Genomic DNA, 20,355 nt, shown 5'->3' with positions numbered 1-20,355 from the left:
AAAGTAAGGTCTCCTATTTTTTTATAAGTACATAGACCATTTCTACAATGGTTTACATCAGTTTACAGCTTGAACATTTAGCTATTTTTCGAAATAATCACCATTTCTGTCGATGCATTTTTGTAGACGCTGCGGCAGTTTTTGTTTGCCCATCTCACACCAGCTCGCAGCCATGCTGTTCAGAAAGTTATGAACCTCTTCTTTCACCTCGTCGTCGGAGCTGAATCGCTTTCCGGCCAAATGTTCTTTTAACCTAGAAAACAGGTGATAGTCACTGGGGGCCAAGTCAGAACTATAGGGTGGGTGGGTGATTACGTTCCACTGAAACTGTTGCAGGAGAGCAACGGTTTGCCGAGCGATGTGTGGGCGAGCGTTGTCATGGAGAATGTTTACGCCCTTGTTCAACATTCCTCTTCTCCGGTTCTGAATTGCCCGTTTGAGTTTTTTCAGAGTCTCACAGTACCTGTCAGCGTTAACTGTGGTCCCAGTGGGCATAAAGCTGACCAACAATTCCCCCTTTCCGATCACAAAAAACGGCTGTCGTAACTTTACCGGCAGACTGTGTTTGTTTGAATTTCCGCGGCTTTGGCGAAGAAGGATGCCGCCACTTGCGTGACTGTTGCTTGGTCTCAGGTGTAAAGTGGTATGCCCAGGTTTCGTCACCCGAGACAATTGAGTCCAAAAGTTGTCCTGTTCGTCTGCAAGGCGGTGAAGAAATGCGTGGGAAGCATCAACTTGTTGCCGCATGTGGTCCTCAGTCAGCATGCGTGGCACTCATCTTGCGCACACCTTCCGGTAGTTCAATGTTTCCGTTAAAATACTGTGAGCGGTGCTTCGCGAAACCTCAGGAACCAACGTGCAGAGATCATCCAGGGTGGTCCGCCGATCTTCACGCATGCTTTGCTCAACCTTCAACACTGTCTCAGAAATTGACGGTCTCCCGCTCCTCTGTTCGTCGTGAATTTCGGTCCGACCAGCTGCAAACTCTCTACACCACTTACGAACATTTTTGACATCCATGCACGACTCACCATACACTTCCATCAACTGGCGATGGATTTCGATCGGCGCAGTGCCCTTTGCGTTAAAAAACCGAATAACTGCGCGCAATTCGCACTTGGCGGTAACACCCAACGGGAGCTCCATTCTCAACGGCTGCCAAGCCAAGACCGAGAGCCTCAGCGCGCCGTGCGCATGTTTACACATAGCGCGTGAAGCACTCTTCATAACAGTGTGACCAACTGCCACGCAAACAGAGTTCTGTACTTATAAGCAAATAGGAGACGTTACTTTTGGGATTACCCTCGTAAAAATGAAAACAACAACTCCGATATACACCAGACGTACAATACTTAGCGGTAGCGTAATTTGTACATCATCAAACTTACAAGCATATTATACCTGACAACTGAACAACTGTGTAGCAGTGGCTACTGTCGGTTTATTATGGCATCTTCCAAAACAAAATTCTGCTGAAAGCATCCACACGAATGAAACAGTGACATCATCACTGGAATGTAGCGATCGCACCATCATCACATATAAAATGCTTCGCCACGAATATGCTCGTCAGCACACTGCTTATAATACGGCAAAACTTTCCACCCATGACAGTAGCATGTATCAGTCTACTATTTTACTTTTATTATTAGTATTAGTATTAGTAGTAGTAGTAGTAATAATATTAGCACTAGAACAGGCAAATGGTATGCCTCAAACTATAATCAGAACAATTTAAGCATATTCTTCGTTTGTCACACTTAAATTACAAATAAGGCTACAGCTTCAGAGCCCTGCCTCCGAAGAACCAGCAGGATCTAAGATATACAGCTGTCCTCTAACGAAGCACAGTCACACTTAACATGAATGACTTCTTAATTGGCTGTCCAATTGGCTCTGAGCACTATGGGACTAAACATCTATGGTCATCAGTCCCCTAGAACTTAGAACTACTTAAACCTAACTAACCTAAGGACATCACACAACACCCAGCCATCACGAGGCAGAGAAAATCCCTGACCCCGCCGGGAATCGAACCCGGGAACCCGGGCGTGGGAAGCGAGAACGCTACCGCACGACCACGAGATGCGGGCTGACTTCTTAAGTGACTGTCGTCTATGGAGCACGACTTTCAAACCGGAACTGGCCTCAACGAATGTAACGATCTCAAAATCCTTACATGTTACAGTAATGGATGTACTGTATGTATGTATGTGTGTGTGTGTATGTTCAACATCTCCTTCTAAACCAACCTTACTCTCAGGCAACAATAGCTGCGAAGGTAAGATCCACCTATCTGTCAAGTGGTACACATATAGGTTACTGTCAGGCAACAATCGCTGTGGGCGTAAGGACCACCCACGTGTGACTGGGGTGAGGGTGGAAAAAAAAAGCATAGCACGCGACGCGTGAATTCTCAGACTTACTTCATCCAGTATTTGAGAATGAGACCACTTAGCGACTTGCAACAAACTTTACACATAATTACAAACCTTTCCGAATTTTTGCTTGCTGACAACCTCAGCAAAACGATGAAAGGAAAATAGTTTATCGTTTACTACTTTTCCGCTGTTCAAACAGTAAAAGTACCGCATGCGGCATGACGTTCTAATTTATTACTTCTTTACTTCTGACTGTATTCGCGATACGCTTCGCGGGCTGTATTCACATATACCACTGAATGTTAGGTGCTACATTATGTGACTGTACGACACACAGTTCAGGAGATAAATCTCAAGGCCACAAGCTGCGTGGTACGGGCGTGTACACCCAGCTGTGAACAAACACCTGGGCGACGCCACGTTTCTCCGTTAGATCGAAATAATATCCGCAGGGGTGCACAATCTAATTCGAGAAGGTTATCTAATACCAACGAATTAAATGCTTTGGTACCACATATCACGACATAAACAAACATTTTACCTTCTCGCAGATCAAATACACGAAAAATAACCGTACGTCGTGTATGGAGTACAGGGTCACGCATCTGAAACGCAAAGAAAGCATCCGTGGCCAATCTGCGGTTACACACGACACACTAATATATCACATTATTGTGAGCCTTCGAAGTAATTAAATGATGCATCCTACAAAAATCCCGTGTGCCAACTACATGGAAAGCAATGGCGATTAATGAGAATACCGAGCAATACAATCACTTTATGGGCTTACTAATAGGGTTATCGCATCTCGCTAGCCGTCACTGATTGTAAACATGGAATTACAGAACGCAAACGATAATACTTCACTTCGCCACCATCAGACGGCAACAAATTCGATCATGCGTTAATAAATCGGCCTTCGGTCACCTGTATATCTTATTTATTGCGCTCAAAGAATTTCCAATAGGGATACGGTAGTGTAGACAAACGGCCGTTCTCTGAAAGAAAAAATTCGGTTAGTTCACGGAACAGAATAGAACACATTGTTAGGGATGCAATACGAGTGCGTCAGTAAACAGCTTGCAACTCTCCGCGGCACAGGTGTTAATATCACAAGAAATTTTTGTGAGTACCATTTTTACTAATGACAAAACATATTTTCCTCCTTCCCTCTTTCTCCGACATGTCTTCCATTTTTGGGAGTGAAAGGCCTTAAGGGATTTCGTTAATCAAATGTGTCCACGCAAATCACCTGCGAAATTCGCTTCTGGATCACGTAATTCCGGATAATTTAGTCACATATTGTCCCTAGAAACTGAAAACGTCTTATTGACAGCTTGCCAATTTGTCCTTTCAAACAATAAACACATAACGCCATGAGCCTACCATTCGAAATTGAGTGATAGTAATAATTAAAATATTACTGTGATTTAATATCTCTTGGTCCGAGCCAGCAATGTATAAATCAAAGTTGCGACGCTGTTATAATGGGGATTGGCACCGTAACTGGACACTGGTAAACTGAATGAATGGCGTAACGAGAACGGCACACCTGTTGCACGACTGAGCGTCATACTGCGTTGTAGACTTTAACGCAAACTGAGTATACACAAGTTTGATATCTCCTGCATGTAGCATTATATACGAGGGCTATCCAAAAAAGTACATTACGTTTTGGAATTAAAAATAAATAAAGTATTGGAAATTTTTTTCATTATATACAGATGAAAGCCACACTTCAATACTACTTTCCTACATAGTTGCCATTTAAATTAAGGCACTTATCGTAACGATGGACGAGCTTGGAAATTCCTTCGTCGTAAAATTCGGCCGCCTGCGCCTTCAACCACGTGGTTACCTCTTCTTGAAGCTGTGCGTCGTCATCAAAACGCTGCATAGCCAACCACTTCTTCATTGCTGGGAATAAGTGGAAGTCGCTCGATGCTAGGTCGGGACTGTACGGCGGATGAGGAAACAACTCCCACTTAAAAGATTCGAGAACTTCACGAGTGGCATTTGCCGTGTGGGCCCGGGCGTTGTCGAGAATCAGCAAGATCTTTGAGCCCAACTTTCCCCTGCGCTTGCTTTGTATTGCTGTTCTGAGGTTGTGCAGAGTTTGGCAATACCTTTGAGAGTTTATTGTAGTGCCTCTTTCCAGGAAATCCACAAAAATCGTATTTCTACCGGGTTACTGATCAACCACGTGGTTGAAGACGCAGGCGGCCGAATTTTACGACGAATGAATTTCCAAGCTCGTCTATCGCTACGATAAGTGCCTTAATTTAAATGGCAACTATGTATAAAGTAGTATTTAAGTGTGGTTTTCATCTGTATATAGTTAAAAAAATTTCCAATACTTTACTTATTTTTAATTCCAAAACGTAATGTACTTTGTGGATAGCCCTCGTAGTTCCGTTGAGCAGTTCCCGCAAGACAGAAGTCATTTAAAAATGTGGTCGTCCTTGAGCGTGGCATGGTTAAATTCCTGCGATACGGATCCTCAGGCTGTATGAATCGCTTGAAGGACGACATTTTCCGCTTATGGCTGGAGAAGTTTTTCTGATGTTGTTGCCGTTTCAGCGTTATGCCACTGTCAAGCATGGATGTTCGATGTCATGTCACAGCACAGACATAAGTTATAGATAACGTACTCATGTAAGGCCACGTCCAACTGGATAGCGATGTATGGATCAGCTGTTACCATTGAAACAACACTGGGCCTAAACTTGTGCTTTTCACTGGCAATTGCATTTTAACCCGCATGTCAATAACAGGTGTGTGAAAAAAATGCAGTTTTTTAAAGAATTCTATTTATTCGTCTACATCAGTATTATTCCCTTCGAAAAAATACCAGTTACATATTATACTGTTATGCCAGAGCTTTTTCCTGTCCCTGAAACACATCTGGAACTGTATCCTTGGGCCGGCCGCGGTGGTCTAGCGGTTCTAGACGCGCAGTCCGGAACCGCGCGACTGCTACGGTCGCAGGTTCGAATCCTGCCTCGGGCATGGATGTGTGTGACGTCCTTAGGTTAGTTAGGTTTAAGTAGTTCTAAGTTCTAGGGGACTGATGACCACAGTAGTTAAGTCCCATAATGCTCAGAGCCATTTGAACCTGTGTCCTTGGGATAGCTTTTACATCTCTCAGCGATGTGTTTTTAATATCATATCTGCTTGTAAAATCACGGTTCTCTATCTAGCGAATATGTGGTCTAGACCATCATTTTAGTATAGTTTCTGGTCAAAAATGAGTGAGCAGGTGCATTATCATGCTGCAAAAGGCATTAATTGTTTCGACACAAAGATAGGAGTTTCCTTACAGTATCGCTTCACGAAAACGGCGTTGAATTTGGACTCATCATTGGTTGTTCAATCTTGAGCAAGAACTCTTGCCCCGTTAAGCCGTTAAAATCGAAAAACTCCGTGATCGTCACTTTCACATTTCATCGCACTTTTTTGAGTCTATACGATCCAGAACAGTTCCATAAGGACGACTGAGCCTTACTTTCGATGTCACATTCGTAAACAAGTGTTTCGCCGCATTTTACAAGTTTCAGTACGTTCTGAATTGTTGTGGATTTCATCTACAGACTCCTTAGCAACATGCAACCACTGCTGTTTTTGTTCGAAAGTCAGCAATTTTGTGGGCAAATTTTGCTGTGACACGTTTCGTACATAAAACACCGGAAACAATTTCATGGCATGAACCAACTAATACGCCAAGACAATCAGCGGCTTCTCCGGTTGTGTTTCCCCGATCGTTCGTAATCATTTATTTCACTTTTTTCGCAATGTCATCGGTTAACGATATGCTGGGACGTCCGAGGCGCTCGTCGTGTTTAACGTATTCACGGCATTCCTGCAAAGATTTGAACCACAACAGACGCACCAAACGGAATATTTAACAGCTCTAAAACTCCGCTGCATTTCATTCCGCTTTTGCTGCAAAATTCAATGAAAATTCTGTAATCCACTTTTATATTAAATGAATAATAAACGATACTGCCAAAACACGTGTAGCCTTTTTGACAGCTGATAATAGAGTAAATATCCAGCAAGTCTAAAACTGCACAGGAAATTTTCAGAGAAGCTCCTTTTATTCAAGTCTCCTTTTATTTGCAGTTTGTTTCGGGGTTAACATTACACCACCTTTAGGCCCGTTGAATTCAGGAAACATACGTTTTGTCATAACTGCACAAAATGCAGTATCAAAGAAACTACGGTTAGTTTTAAAGCCATTAAGCTAAGAGAATTCCAGTTTTCATGTGTATAAGGGGCAATCGAACGGAAACGAGGCAACTGATAATAAGTAAATACTGTTTATTGTTTCAAAAGTAATCGCCATAACTGTAAATACATTACTCCACTGTGAGACAAAATGGTCAATGCCTTCATGGACAAATGTTTGCAATTAGCTACGGAACCATGATTGTAGCCAGGCGTGTACTTGTTCGTCTGAAACAAATCTACGGCCACGAATGTCTTTCTTCATGGCTCCAAAAATATGGATATCACGCAGAGAGATATCGGGACTGTATGGACGATGTGAAAGGGTTTCCCAGCAAAACTTCTGCAACGTATTCGAAACAACGTCAACAACATGTCGGACCGCTCGATTTGCTTCGGACGAAGAGGTGCGAGGTTGGGTACAATCATCGTTCCGCGAGCAACAGCAACCATTTTTTATGGAGGCAGTGACCGTGTTGTCTCACCGTGCGATAAATATATCAACAGTTACGGTGACTACTTTTGAAATAATAATAATAAGTTGACTTAATTTTCTGCATGTTTCTCGTTTTCGTTTGACTGGCCCTTATATACACATGAGGCAACGGCCTTGACGCAGTGGCTACACCGGTTCCCGTGAGATCACCGAAGTTAAGTGCTGTCGTGCGTGGTCGCCACTTGGATGGGTGACCATCCAGGCCGCCATGCGCTGTTACCATTTTTCGGGGTGCACTCAGCCTCGTGATGCCAATTGTGGAGCTACTCGACCGAATAGTAGCGGCTTCGGTCAAGAATACCATCATAACGACGGGGAGTGTTGTGTGCTGACCCCACGCCCCTCCTATCCGCATCCTCCACCGAGGATGACACGGCGGTCGGATGGTCCCGGTAGGCCACTCATGGCCTGAAGACGGAGTGCTTTTATATACATATGACGAGAGAAGTGTACAAACTTTAACAAAAGGTAAGGGCTATGAATGATGTCTGTACCAGTCATATTTATAATCATTTGGATTAAAATTAGACAGCGTACGATATACATGTAAGAGGAGGTGCAAGAAGTAATGCAACATTTTTTTTTCTCGGCCAATTTCGTTTGGAAAAATGCGGAATTTGTTGTGGGACACCGTGGAATATTCCCTCTTCGACGCCTAAAGTTTCTGACAGCTATCGGTGCTACACGTAACCTTAAAAAATGGCGTTTGTAACGGAGGTGCAGAGAGCTGTCATTGAGTTTCTTTTGGCCGAAACCCAGAGCACTGCAGATATTCGCAGACACTTGCAGAATGTCTACGGAGACCTGGCACTGAACAAAGCACGGTGGCTAGTTGAGCGAGGCGTCTGTCATCATAGCAACAAGGTAGCGCAAACCTCTACGATCTCCCGCGTGCTAACCGTAGCGAAACTTAACAAACAATTTCAGCGTGTTCGTTGCCACAGAAATGCAAACGAACTTCTTCTCCGTGACGACGCAAGGTCTCACACAAGCGATAGGCGTTCGCAGAGCTTCCCCGGACTGTTCTTCCTCGTCCACCCTGCAGCATTGCTCGCGTACCTTCTCACTTCCATCTGTTCGCCGCAATGAAGGATGCACTACGCGGGAAGCAGTACGTGCATGATGGCAAGGTGGTTACTGAAGCAGCGTCGACCTATAGAGCGGAACGATGACGGCATACGGGCCTCCCAGTAAGGAGGCGTAGGGCCATTGCATTCAACGGAGATCATGTTGAAAAATAGGGTTTTGTAACCAAAAGAGTGTGCAATAGTATGGTGTACTGGAATCCTGAATAAAACGAACCTGCTTTCAGAAAAAAAAGTGTTGCGATACTTTTGGAACGCCCGTTAGAGGTTAGAGCAGTGAAGTCACACAAACTGATCAGACGCACATGGGATTATTTAAAAGCGTGCAGAACCATGTTGGGCTACATGAACCTTAAGAACGGAGTGTGATAGTGACACAAATTTTTAACGTATCTGCGGATATCCAGAATGAGATTTTCACTCTGCAGCGGAGTGCGCGCTACTATGAAACTTCCTGGCAGATTAAAACTGTGTGGCGGACCGAGACTCGAACTCGGGACCTTTGCCTTTCGCGGGCAAGTGCTCTACCGACTGAGCTGCCCAAGCACGACTCGCGGCCCGTCCTCACAGCTTTACTTCCGCCAGCCGAGTTTCGGTCCGGCACACAGTTTTAATCTGCCAGGAAGTTTCACATCTGCGGATAGTTTGACATCGCATTTTGAACAGGTATGACAAAAGATATGTCTACTGCGTACAGGAGTCGGAACAGGTGCAATGCAAGACCGAAACCGATTGTAAGCTAAATTAGGTTAGGTGAAGGGGTCATATCCAGTACACGAACACTTTTCGGACAACGAAGCAACGAAAAAATCGGAGACGCGGACCAACACAACAGAAGCAACTCGCTGAACGCAGCCATGATCGGAAAACGCCGCACGTACATGAAGCGCTGCAGCAGCAGCCCCAGGTTCCCGCAGGACGGCTTCCAGGCGGGCCGCGCCGAGTCGCCGCCGCCGCCGCCGTCGCCGTCGTGGTGCGCGTCCCCTCCGAACAGGCCGGCCAGCAGGCACATCCCGCACGCGCACGCCGTCCTCGCACACTGCGCGCCCGACGCCTGCCCTCCCCCTCGCCCGACGCTCCAGCCGGTCGCGCAGCCTTTTACGTCACGGTTGGGGCATGCCGGGTGCTACTGCGAAGAGCGGTGACGTCAGCGGCAGCAGCCGCAGCCACAGCCGCGGAGCCAAGGCCGAGCGGCAGGCGCGAGACAATTCGCAGGTCGCGGCGCGCGTTGCAAAACCGCGTTACGTGAGCGCCGGCCGCTCTGCTACAGCCCCGGCCCAACCGCGGACACCTGCCGGCGCAGCTACCCTGTTCCCACGCAACCGCGGCGCCGAGACGGCGGGATTACCGCAGATCGCTAAATCGCTACCGTCCGCTTATTACACCGCATCTGTCACAGTATCTGTCAAATGGCGACGCTTTAGATTAGGCTCCACCGGGCCCCGTGGCTATCGACAGAAATAACAAGTTTACTGTAATGTATAAACCTGCATCCTCCGATGGATTTATGTGAATTAATTGTGTGCAGTGGCGGCTCGTAGATATCCATTCTGGGTATTCACAAACTTTTGAATTCAGGTAAATACGACAGTGCTAAATTAATAGCATCTGCTCTATAACAGTTTTGCTCATCAACATATTCATACAACTTCAGCCGCTGTCAATTATTCATTTCGTGTGGACCATCTTTGGACCACGTTATTTCAACTGTCTTGCTTTAGGTGTTCTGATGTTTGCCCATTTCTCTCGCATTCGTTCTCGGTGTTGCTCCTTCCGCCGGCCTAAGTGGCCGAGCGGTTCTAGGCGCTTCAGTTTGAAACAGCGCAACCGCTACGGTCGCAGGTTCGAATCCTGCCTCGGGCATGGACGTGTGTGTTGTCCTTAGGTTAGTTAGGTTCAAGTGGTTCTAAGTTCTAGGGGACTGATGACCTCAGAAGTTGAGCCCCATAGTGCTCAGAGACATTTCCTCCTTCCGTTCCTGGGTCCAAGCCTTCCCTGTTTTTAGTTTTGGCTTTTCTTGGGAACCTTGCCACGCCATAAGTTTCTCCTCGAGTGGGACACGCTCCAAGATGTCATCATGGCTGATCCCCACTTCTTTAAGATCTCTCTCCACCTCTGTGAACCAGGCCCATTTTGTTTTCTTCTTCTGAAAGTAGGTGACCATACGATTGGTGAGTCTTCCAGGGCTCATTCGTGCCGTATGTCCATAAAACATAATCCTTCTTAGCCGGCCGGAGTGGCCGAGCGGGTCTAGGCGCTACAGTCTGGAACCGCGCGACCGCTACGGTCGCAGGTTCGAATCCTGCCTCGGGCATGGATGTGTGAGATGTCCTTAGGTCAGTTAGCTTTCAGTAGTTCTAAGTTCTAGGGGACTGATGACCTCTGAAGTTAAGTCCCAGAGTGCTCAGAACCATTTTGAACCATAATCCTTCTTTTCCGGATGGTATCGGTTATGTTCTCTATGTGGGAACACAGTTCATGAATATGTCTTCTAAATTCCCCATTCTCTTTGATGGGACCTATGATCTGTCACAAAATCTTCTTTCCTTCGCCTCCAGTTTTTCGATTATGCCTTTTATGTTCATTACTAGGCATTCAGAAGCGTACAAGACTTCCGGACGGATAACACCGACGTAATGCCTTAACTTTGCATTGAACGATACTGATCTTTTGTTGTAGATGTTTTTGGTTCAATGGAATGCCATTTCCATTTTGTTCATGTGTGATTTGAAGGCTTCTTTCTCTGATACGGTGACTGTTATCCATTCTCCGAGATATTTAAACTTTTCAACTCGCTTAATTTTGCCTTGACCCACTACAAGCTCCCTTGGTGGCGAATTTATGTTCGTTAAAAAGTCGGTTTTCTCAAATGTCAATAATAATAATAATAATAATAATAATAATAATAATAATCTGCATAACTTGTCTGAAAAAGGAAGAATTGTTTCTGTGGATAATATAGTGCCGTTTATGGCAAGAACGTAATAATGTTTAAGCTTTCGCTACCCTCCGTTTCGCATTTTGTGTAAGTGGTAGTTTTCGTACTTCTTTTTTTTTTCGGACAAACGTACGAGATCTCTAATTCATAAATCAGTTAACGAATCAACTTCTGCGCTGAAAATCAGGCATTCTTACGTTGCACCCACAAAAAAACTAAATGTTCGCTTGTAGTCACCCTGATTTGATTTGGTCACTTTCTCGCAAGACGGATCTGGTCTGGAATGTCCTAATTCCTCTGGAGTTAACTTTTCCTGGCAATTTTCGTTGCTGTTAGCGCTTACATACTCACACTCTAAAGGAAAGCCGATTCCTGCACAGCAGACAACCAACTCCAAACACAAACTGCCGTTTCCGGAAATTATTAAATTCAAGTTGTGCTATCCACCAACAAGGTCACTTGACTGGAATACAAACGAGGCGTTGAGAGCCATAAGGGCCGAAAGCATATCGTCTTCGTCTTCGACCCCCCCCCCCCCTATTCAAGTGAATATCAGAAAAACCAGCTTTTCGTGAATGTTCAAATAAGTGTGCAATGTGGGCCTGCAGAACATAAAATCATAAGATCAACAGGTGTCTAAAGCAGAAATAAATGCTACAATCGACGATGATGTGCTTTATGGTTCTCAGCTTAGTCTACGACAAAATCAAAACTTTATGTATCATATCTCATTCAGAATCCCACAAAATACGTTTTTCTCTCGTATAACTATGATATACTGATGTACGATCTAATTTTGGTATATAGTGTGAGAATTCGCATATCTGTGGAGTGTTCTACCACCTAGCAGGATTTACGGCGAACGTAGATTAAAGTCTGCTCCGGCGTGCAACCATCTGGTGGCACCGACGTAAAGTAGTAGTTTATTGGTAAGCGCTAGCAGTGCTCGCCGTGAACCGTGCACATTGGTAATGAAATCCCTAAGTATTTGGCCCGTGATGCAATAACGTCACTCTAGTTGCGCATGCGCTGGAGCTCCTTAAAACGTGCACAAGTGAAGGTGTGCTCACGATCCTGATACCGAGTTTCGCCGTCTATCGGAGCAGTATCTACCACAGCGCGGTAAATTTGGTGGGGTAGATTTCAGATTACGACATCTACATTACGTTTATCAGCATTCAAAGAAAAATTACCAGTAAATCCGCAAGGTGTCAAAAGTTAGGGTGTTCACGTGCTCTTACACAGCAGCCGCCAATGTGTGTATGACTTTGGAGTAACCTTTGACACAGTCTGCACTCGTCCCATATTGATCATCTTACACTACATACAACATCACATGCAGCTTGCATTTATAAAGTCAATGTCACACTGTACACGGGTTGGATAAAAACTAGTGGCAACAGCGCCGAACGTGAAGAATGTGCGTCTCATGGCATTCCCGCTGTCTGTAGCTGATGCAAGGTCAGCTGAAGTAGTGCAGTGAGCGGCGATGGCTGAGTCAGCTGCAGTGCGTACACTCTGAAAGTCCGAGAAGCCAGTTCGAGCGCCCTAACTGTTCGTTTAGCAAACACGAACAACGTCCGTGGGTCAAGATTGCATTGGCACGTTGTCACAGCAGACAACAGTGTCCCCTCCTGGCACTGAATCAAACCATCTTTCACGACAGTGCACGTAGTACATGGCGAACCCCGTGCAGGAGCTCCTGCATACGTGGGGGTGGCTGATACTGGAAGACCCACCTTATTCATCCGATATGACTCTGACCGATTACGACCTATTCGCCAAATTGAACGTCTTCGTGGCACGTGCTATAACACAAGAGAAGACGTCGTCCGTGGCATAGGGCGATCCTTGAGAGACTAGAGACATAGACGCGCTGACGATGTACGACGTCTTCTACCTCTGTGTGCGAAGCTGACCGATATACGGGACGATTCAGGGCATGTAATACGGTGAACGTCTGCCAATAATGTCTGGTACGAAACTTCCTGGCAGATTAAAACTGTGTGACGCACCGAGACTCGAACTCGGGACCTTTGCCTTTCGCGGGCAAGTGCTCTACCAACTGAGCTACCCAAGCACGACTCACGCCCCGTCCCTACAGCTTTACTTCTGCCAGTACCTCATCTCCTACCTTCCAAATTTTTCACAAGCTCTCCTGCGAACCTCGCAGAACTAGCACTCCTGAAAGAAAGGATATTGCAGAGACAAGGCTTAGCCACAGCCTGGGGGATATTTCCAGAATGAGATTTTCACTCTGCAGCGGAGTGTGCGCTGGTATGAAACTTCCTGGCAGATTAAAACTGTGTGCTCTACCAACTGAGTACTTGCCCGCGAAAGGCGAAGGTCCCGAGTTCGAGTCTCGGTGGTGGTGGTGGTGGTGGTGGTTAGTGTTTAACGTCCCGTCGACAACGAGGTCATTAGAGACGGAGTGCAAGCTCGGGTTAGGGAAGAATTGGGAAGGAGATCGGCCGTGCCCTTTCAAAGGAACCATCCCGGCATTTGCCTGAAACGATTTAGGGAAATCACGGAAAACATACATCAGGATGGCTGGAGACGGGATTGAACCGTCGTCCTCCCGAATGCGAGTCCAGCGTGCTATTCGAGTCTCGGTCCAGCACACAGTTTTAATCTGCCAGGAAGTTTCATATCAGCGCACACTCTGCTGCAGAGTGAAAATTTCATTCTGGAAATGTCTGGTACGAATTATAACAATGTTGCCACATCCAACCCATGTATATGATGTAACACGACAAAAGGAACCTGTCACGACTAGGGACTGTGACACAGCTGGGATGAATCAACTTCTACAACACTTTGTAGATACACAGCGCGAGCAAGAATAAAACCGAAACTGCAGGGATGAATTCCTGAGTGGAAATGTAGAAAAAAATGTCCTATGAACATATGTCCGGAAATAGACTGTGTGTGTGCAACGACAAAAAATCGTTCCCGAACACAGTACAGAGTTGCACCACATCCACATAACAGATGTTGCACGCCGTTGACTTACACCATGTTGGCGGGCCACTTCCCTGGAGCTTGAACTAGAGTTCGTCCCAATATCCTGTACAACGTCGTCCTCCAGATGTGGTGTACGCACGGTCCACCGCCTTCCTGCACGTTCGTCTGTCTGAAAGGACCAATGATCACACAAATGCCCAAAAAGGGCTTTAAATGTCGTGTAATAAGGTTGGTGTCTGCGAGGGTACTTGTTTTGGTGCAGCCGTGATGCCTCTCGACCGTTTTCTTCTGCTTGGCTGTACAAAAACACCATCTCGGCTTGTTCCCGGTATGAATACCGCACCATTCTGCTGCTTACAGCACGCTGCGTCAATCACACAGCACGTAACACACAAGGAACACACGGCACATGGTCTGAGTAACTCTCATTCGTCAGTGCCATCTACCACGACATCGATGCATTTCCGGACACATGTTCAGAGGAACTTTTTTCTTGCATTTCCAGTTAGGTTCAAATGGCTCTGAGCACTATGGGACTCAACTGCTGTCGTCATAAGTCCCCTATAACTTAGAACTACTTAAACCTAACTAACCTAAGGACATCACACACATCCATGCCCGAGGCAGGATTCGAATCTGCGACCGTAGCGGTCACGCAGTTCCAGACTGTAGCGCCTTTAACCGCTCGGCCACTCCAGCGGGCCTTTCCAGTTAGGAATCCGTCCCTGCAGTTTGTCAGTTTTATTAATGATTAACCTATAAACAAGGTGTTTCATTATTATAGGTGCAAACGAAAGGGATAAGTATAGAACCATAAAACTACCATATATTTTTCTTCTCCTTGAAACGCTGCTGCTTATGCAGGTTGTTCGGAGGGTTATGCCAAGTTTCTCTTTTCTCCCAGAGTGTATCGTTTAGCATCTCCTTCCAATGCAGTTCTCCTCGTTTCACATCGTCCTTCACCTGGTCTCTCCATCTTGTTCGCGGCCTTCCACCTGGCCTTCGTCCAGATTCTGTCCATTCTAGGGCTCTTCTAGGAAGTCTTTCTGGTCTCCATAGCTTGCTTTACGGGTTCGATCTGCAGGGGTGTTCCGTATTGTTTCATTCCTTATCCTGTCCCTTCCCGTCTTGCCCAGCACTCCGTCCCAGTTAGCGCATCCCTGTTGCTTGTATACTCCAACATTGTGATCCATGTGTCAAAATTGGCACACAATATGACTTGCACATCACGGTATGATTTTTGCTTAGGCACATATTTTCCAATTTCTGATTATGTCAGATGCGCAATAATAAAATTTACAATTTTGTATTCTTCCGGAAATTTCATCCTTGACGTTTCCTTTCCTGGTTAATTGACTTCCGAGGTACTTCAAAGCATCTACTTCTTTAACAATTTTTGCATTCCAAATTTTTTTTCATTTTTCCTGCTGATTTCATGCCGGCCGCTGTGGCCGAGCGGTTCTAGGCGCTTCAGTCCGGAACCGCGCTGCTGCTACGGTTGCAGGTTCGAATCCTGCCTCGGGCATGGATGTGTGTGATGTCCTTAGGTTAGTTAGGTTTAAGTAGTTCTAAATCTAGGGGACTGATGACCTCATATCTTAAGTACTATAGTGCTTACAGTCATTTGAACCATTTGATGATTTCCATTACTTCACTTTTTGTTAATTTATTCCCATGCCTGCTTCTTCAATTACTTTGTCAGGTATTTAGTTGTTCTCTAGGTTCTGCTCATTTTCTTCCCAAATAATCAAATTATTTGCATATGCCATGATTTTCCTATCATTTGCCACTGACACATCGCTAACTTTCCTTATTACGTTGCCCATAACTACATTAAAAAGCACCGCTAACAGGACACTTCACTGCAGAAATACAACGCTGATACATATATTTGCAGCAACCACCGGTTTCCCCGACACAACGTATCACGACAAAGTACACGAACATCTTATAACTGAATCCCCGAGGATGAAAACTGCAGATAAGCACATAAGGACAAACACGTTACAACAAGTTTTCTTCGTTAATGTGAAGGCACGCTTCGTCACGTCCTCCCACCGACGTCCGTACACGTTCAAAAATCCAAGGCGTGTTGCGGATGTACTGACGAGCACCCGCAAAGCGTCCCCGAACTTCATCGACAGTTATCGACAGGGCTGGAATACACCAAAGCATTTAAATATCGCCACACAAAAAAATACAAGAGATTTAGGTCGGGGAGCTGTGCGGCCACGGTACTGACGAGTCGCTACACGTTGTCCAAGATTCGTGCAACGCATTCCAGAACAGCCACATCAAAGTGTGCCAGTACACCATCATGCGTGTCCTATCACCACAAGGGACATCACCTATACAGACAGCAACAGTACTGTGACGCTAGCATGGCTGTACTTTTGCGCGCGTCGTATCGGGCAAACCATCGGTTTCTGCACAAATGTTTATCAACATCATTTCCTTCATTCACTGACCTCTGTGCCCCCCCCCCTTTCGTTTGAACCTACAACATGCTGTATAATGGAATTGCCACACAGGTCCCGTTAAGCAGGTGACGCCGGCCGGGTGGCCGAGCGGTTCTAGGCGCTACAGTCTGGAACCGCGAGACCGCTACGCTCGCAGGTTCGAATCCTGCCTCGGGCATGGATGTGTGTGTTGTGCTTAGGTTAGTTAGGTTTAAGCAGTCGTACGTTCTAGGGGACTCAGACGTTAAGTCCCATAGTGCTCAGAGCCATTTGAACCATGTTTGAAGCAGCTGACACACTGGTTCACTGGACGAATGCGGCAAAAAGGTCATTGAACAAGCGAGATTACTTACAAAATACTTGTGCGACCTTTTCTAGAACACTGATCAACTTTCTGAAACCCATGCCAAATAGGTGCAACAGGAGAAACTCGTCGTATTGATTAAATACAAAGGAGGGCAGCACGAACAGACACAGGTTTGTTTGACTCACGGGAGACGTCACGAACATGATGAGAGAACTGAACTGGCGCACGGCTGGAGACAGGTCACAACTATCCTCCTAAAGCCTATTTACAAAGTTTCGACAAACACAGTTTAGTGAGAATGTAGCAGTACACTACGTACCGCTCTCGGAGAGGCCGCGAAGATGAGATTAGACTAATTACGGCGAGCACACAGGCGCCTGACCAGTCACTCTTTCCGCGCTCAGAAAGTGAATGCAACGTGAAGAAGCCCTAACAACTCGTACAGTGGGAAGTACCCTATGCCACGCACTTCGCAGTGATTTGCAGAGTACAGATGTACATGGAGATATCTACCACACTGGCATACTTTCATCTGATAGCAATCATGAAAACAGTAATACTGGCTTCACACAACGGTTGATTCTGGTAAACTGTGATTTGCATTAAACAAGAGTCATTGCACGGAGTAGTATAAAATCCCAATTTACAAACAGTTTCTCAGGTGACGCTGGCCTGTTTTGTATTCCAAAAGTAGAATCAGATAATCTTGTGTGCGCATTCACTTTATTTTGTCTTACGCCTGCATTAGTTAATAGTGAATCGAGACGAGGGAGTTATCACGACGAGACCTATAAATCTGCTTAAAAAGGAATCTAGAAGCTTATCTGCTGTCAAGAGCGACAGAATTAGCTGCACTCTGTCTCCATCACGGCAGTTAACTCTTTTATCCCAAAGAATGGAATTGTTCGGCGTGGCACGTGAGGCTGATGCGTCAGACTTTGATCCTCCCGGTATGGGTCGCGCAGTCAACTAGCGAGATAAGAGATACCGGCGCACGCGGTCGCATCCGGAATATCGCCCATCTGCAGGAAGGATCACCTGATGTTTCTCTCCTCATCACATGTGCCAAGTGTCGTGTCGCTGTACGTCATCCGTGTCGGTATAATCTGAACCATTCATTGTCTGAAAGACATAAGTTTACTTTTCTCGTGTTTGAATTTTACTAGATGGAATTACTGTTTCTCCCGTTGCCGTTACGAATCAACATAATGTGTGCAACTCACAAACGAAGAAAAGTTCCCAACGTAATTAAGTGGTTACAGACAATGCCTCACACGCTCCACTAGTTCGCCTAACTCCTCTGAGAACTGACACTGCGAACGACAAGGCTGATGTGGCGTCCAGGGTGGATTCTGCTATTCTTTTAATTCTCATATCAGAAACATACACATTATACACAGGTATGACTATATTACTGTGCCCAAAACCTGGCCACTTCCAATTCATTTTCTGCTCCTTAATGGAAGTTCAACTTCTGTGTAGCAGGCTGGACACAGTCGGCATTGAAACATATGATAAACAGTCTGGTCTTCTCGACAGTCACACAGAATATCATCTTGATCAGTGTATCCCCACCTTCCCAAATTAACCTTTGATTTGCGAACTCCAGATGTCTGTGTAGGGGCTTCCAAGTCACCCATTTCTCATCATAAGCAGAAGACACCTGGAACTCTTTTCCAACCGCTGGGAAGCTAGGTCGTACAGTTGCAACCTAGCTTTCCCACCAGTGGTTCTAAATGCCGTCGACCTTCTAAGGAAACTGCTGGATAGGTATCGTGTCCGTGCTACAGGAGGAAACACGTAATTTAATCTATTTGACTATCCCTCGTCTGCTCGGCAAATACTAACAGCTGTTGCATTTGCAACCAACCAATGAAGTTAAAATTCCCAACGCTAAACGCTGCTCTAAATAGCACAACAAAAAAGCTGACATCAGTGCAAGAGACTCGCAGTGGCAGCGGAGGGCGGAGGGACACTTTAGGATGCGAATTCTGAAATTTTTGTTTGATCTTCATAATTGACCATTTGCATCAGATTTGTTGGTGACGAATATAATAAATAATAATCAAAGTTGCTATCGAAATACCGTCGTTCATTCAACCCACAGAAGCGAAAGAATGGAATAAATAATTACCCCTGCATTTGTCCTCATGGATGCAGTACGTTTGTAACCATGAATTCCTTCTATCTGTAGTGACACTTACTCGGTCTTCGCATGACAAAGTGCATAGCGGGCGTCTAGAAACTTCGGTATTTGTACTTCCATACGCCGCAAGTACAGCCTATAACTACGTTGCGCCTGAGTCGTATGCAACCCGGAACGCTTATAGCTAGGCTGCGTCCCGTATCTTTTGGAGGGTACAGCAGTTATGTATGCTAGTGTTGGACTGATTTCTCTCTACGCGTCCGCGGTCTACAGGTTATAAATACCGTAATCCTTGATTCGATTCCCTGCGACCATTTCAGATTTTTCTGTGGTGAAAAGTTCTAGAGCGGGCCTATGTTCGCCTTGTGAGGCCAAAGGAAAGACTGTGACATAATTAAGAAGCAAAACTATAGTAATGTCAAAATGAAAACTGGGGAGCCAGAAGACAGATTAATATGTGTCTGACCGATCCAAGTGGAGACGGTATATTTGCTTCCGCTGAAACCTTATTAAGTCCGAAATGAGGGTAGATTAACACCGCACAACGACCAACGCAAGACACCAGTCTCACATTCCGGAAGATGGTTGTTCAAATCCCTGTTCGGTCATCCACTTTGAGGTATTCTGCCAACTCCTTAAATCTCTGAAGGCAAATGTCGAGATGGTTGCTTTCAAAAGGGGACGGCGCATTTCCTTGCCACGTATCTAACGACGCCGTTGTCGACGAGACGCTGAACCGTAACCTCCCTTCCCTGCTTCACGACGATCGCAGATGTAGTGGCGGCTCAGGACACTTTCGGAGCTGACATTCCACAAGTATCAAGAGATGAGGCAGGAAACAAGCTCCGGAAAAGAGGTCTCTACAGCTTCGCCCACGGACATTCGCATTGTGGAGTGGCTTCCGCAACTCATCGATAGAATTGGACGTACCACAACGGGAGGGGGTGGGGGCATCTGTGAAGAGAGCTCACAAATATGTGGCTCCTCAGAAGGGCAGCAACCCATTCAGCAGTTACTAGGCCTAGTGTCCGACAAACATCGCCTTGCTATTAGGTTACTCATCTTGAGTTGCACGGGGCGACCAGCCACAATTACCTGGGAAAAGGTGAACTTCTCAGCCAAGAGTGCTTGTAAACTGCCTTTATTGTCGATTACCGGTTTCGGTAAGCATGGTTACCATCTTCAGATTTCGATAAAAGGTTACTGCATGTCTGCTAAACCAGCCGCGCAAGTACTCTTTTTAAAGCACTGCCAGGTATGTGACGGACGAGATGAACGAAGCATCGGCAAGACAAGGTTAAAACCACAATAGGCAGAGTGATTCGCCAAATGCTCCTGTCCTATACTATACA

The 20,355-nt window shown here is 45.8% G+C and overlaps 1 protein-coding gene across 6 annotated transcripts in view; it reads right to left on the bottom strand.

The window, feature by feature from the left end:
- Positions 1-20,355, bottom strand: part of LOC124545483 (ubiquitin carboxyl-terminal hydrolase 2-like) — a 404,422-nt gene that overhangs the window by 224,002 nt on the left and 160,065 nt on the right. The window contains exon 1 of one of the 6 annotated variants that reach the window (XM_047124418.1): positions 9,071-9,215. The exons of the other annotated variants lie outside the window; for them this stretch is intronic. Coding sequence (XP_046980374.1) covers positions 9,071-9,201 — 131 coding nt within the window. The 5' untranslated portion in view covers positions 9,202-9,215. Of the gene's footprint in view, positions 1-9,070; positions 9,216-20,355 lie in introns of those variants that run through there. 6 annotated transcript variants of the gene reach the window in all.

Source organism: Schistocerca americana, chromosome 8 (assembly GCF_021461395.2).
Source record: "Schistocerca americana isolate TAMUIC-IGC-003095 chromosome 8, iqSchAmer2.1, whole genome shotgun sequence".
NCBI lineage: Eukaryota > Metazoa > Arthropoda > Insecta > Orthoptera > Acrididae > Schistocerca > Schistocerca americana.
The sequence above is the reverse complement of the archived record's forward strand: the minus strand, read 5'-3'. Positions and strand labels throughout refer to the sequence as shown.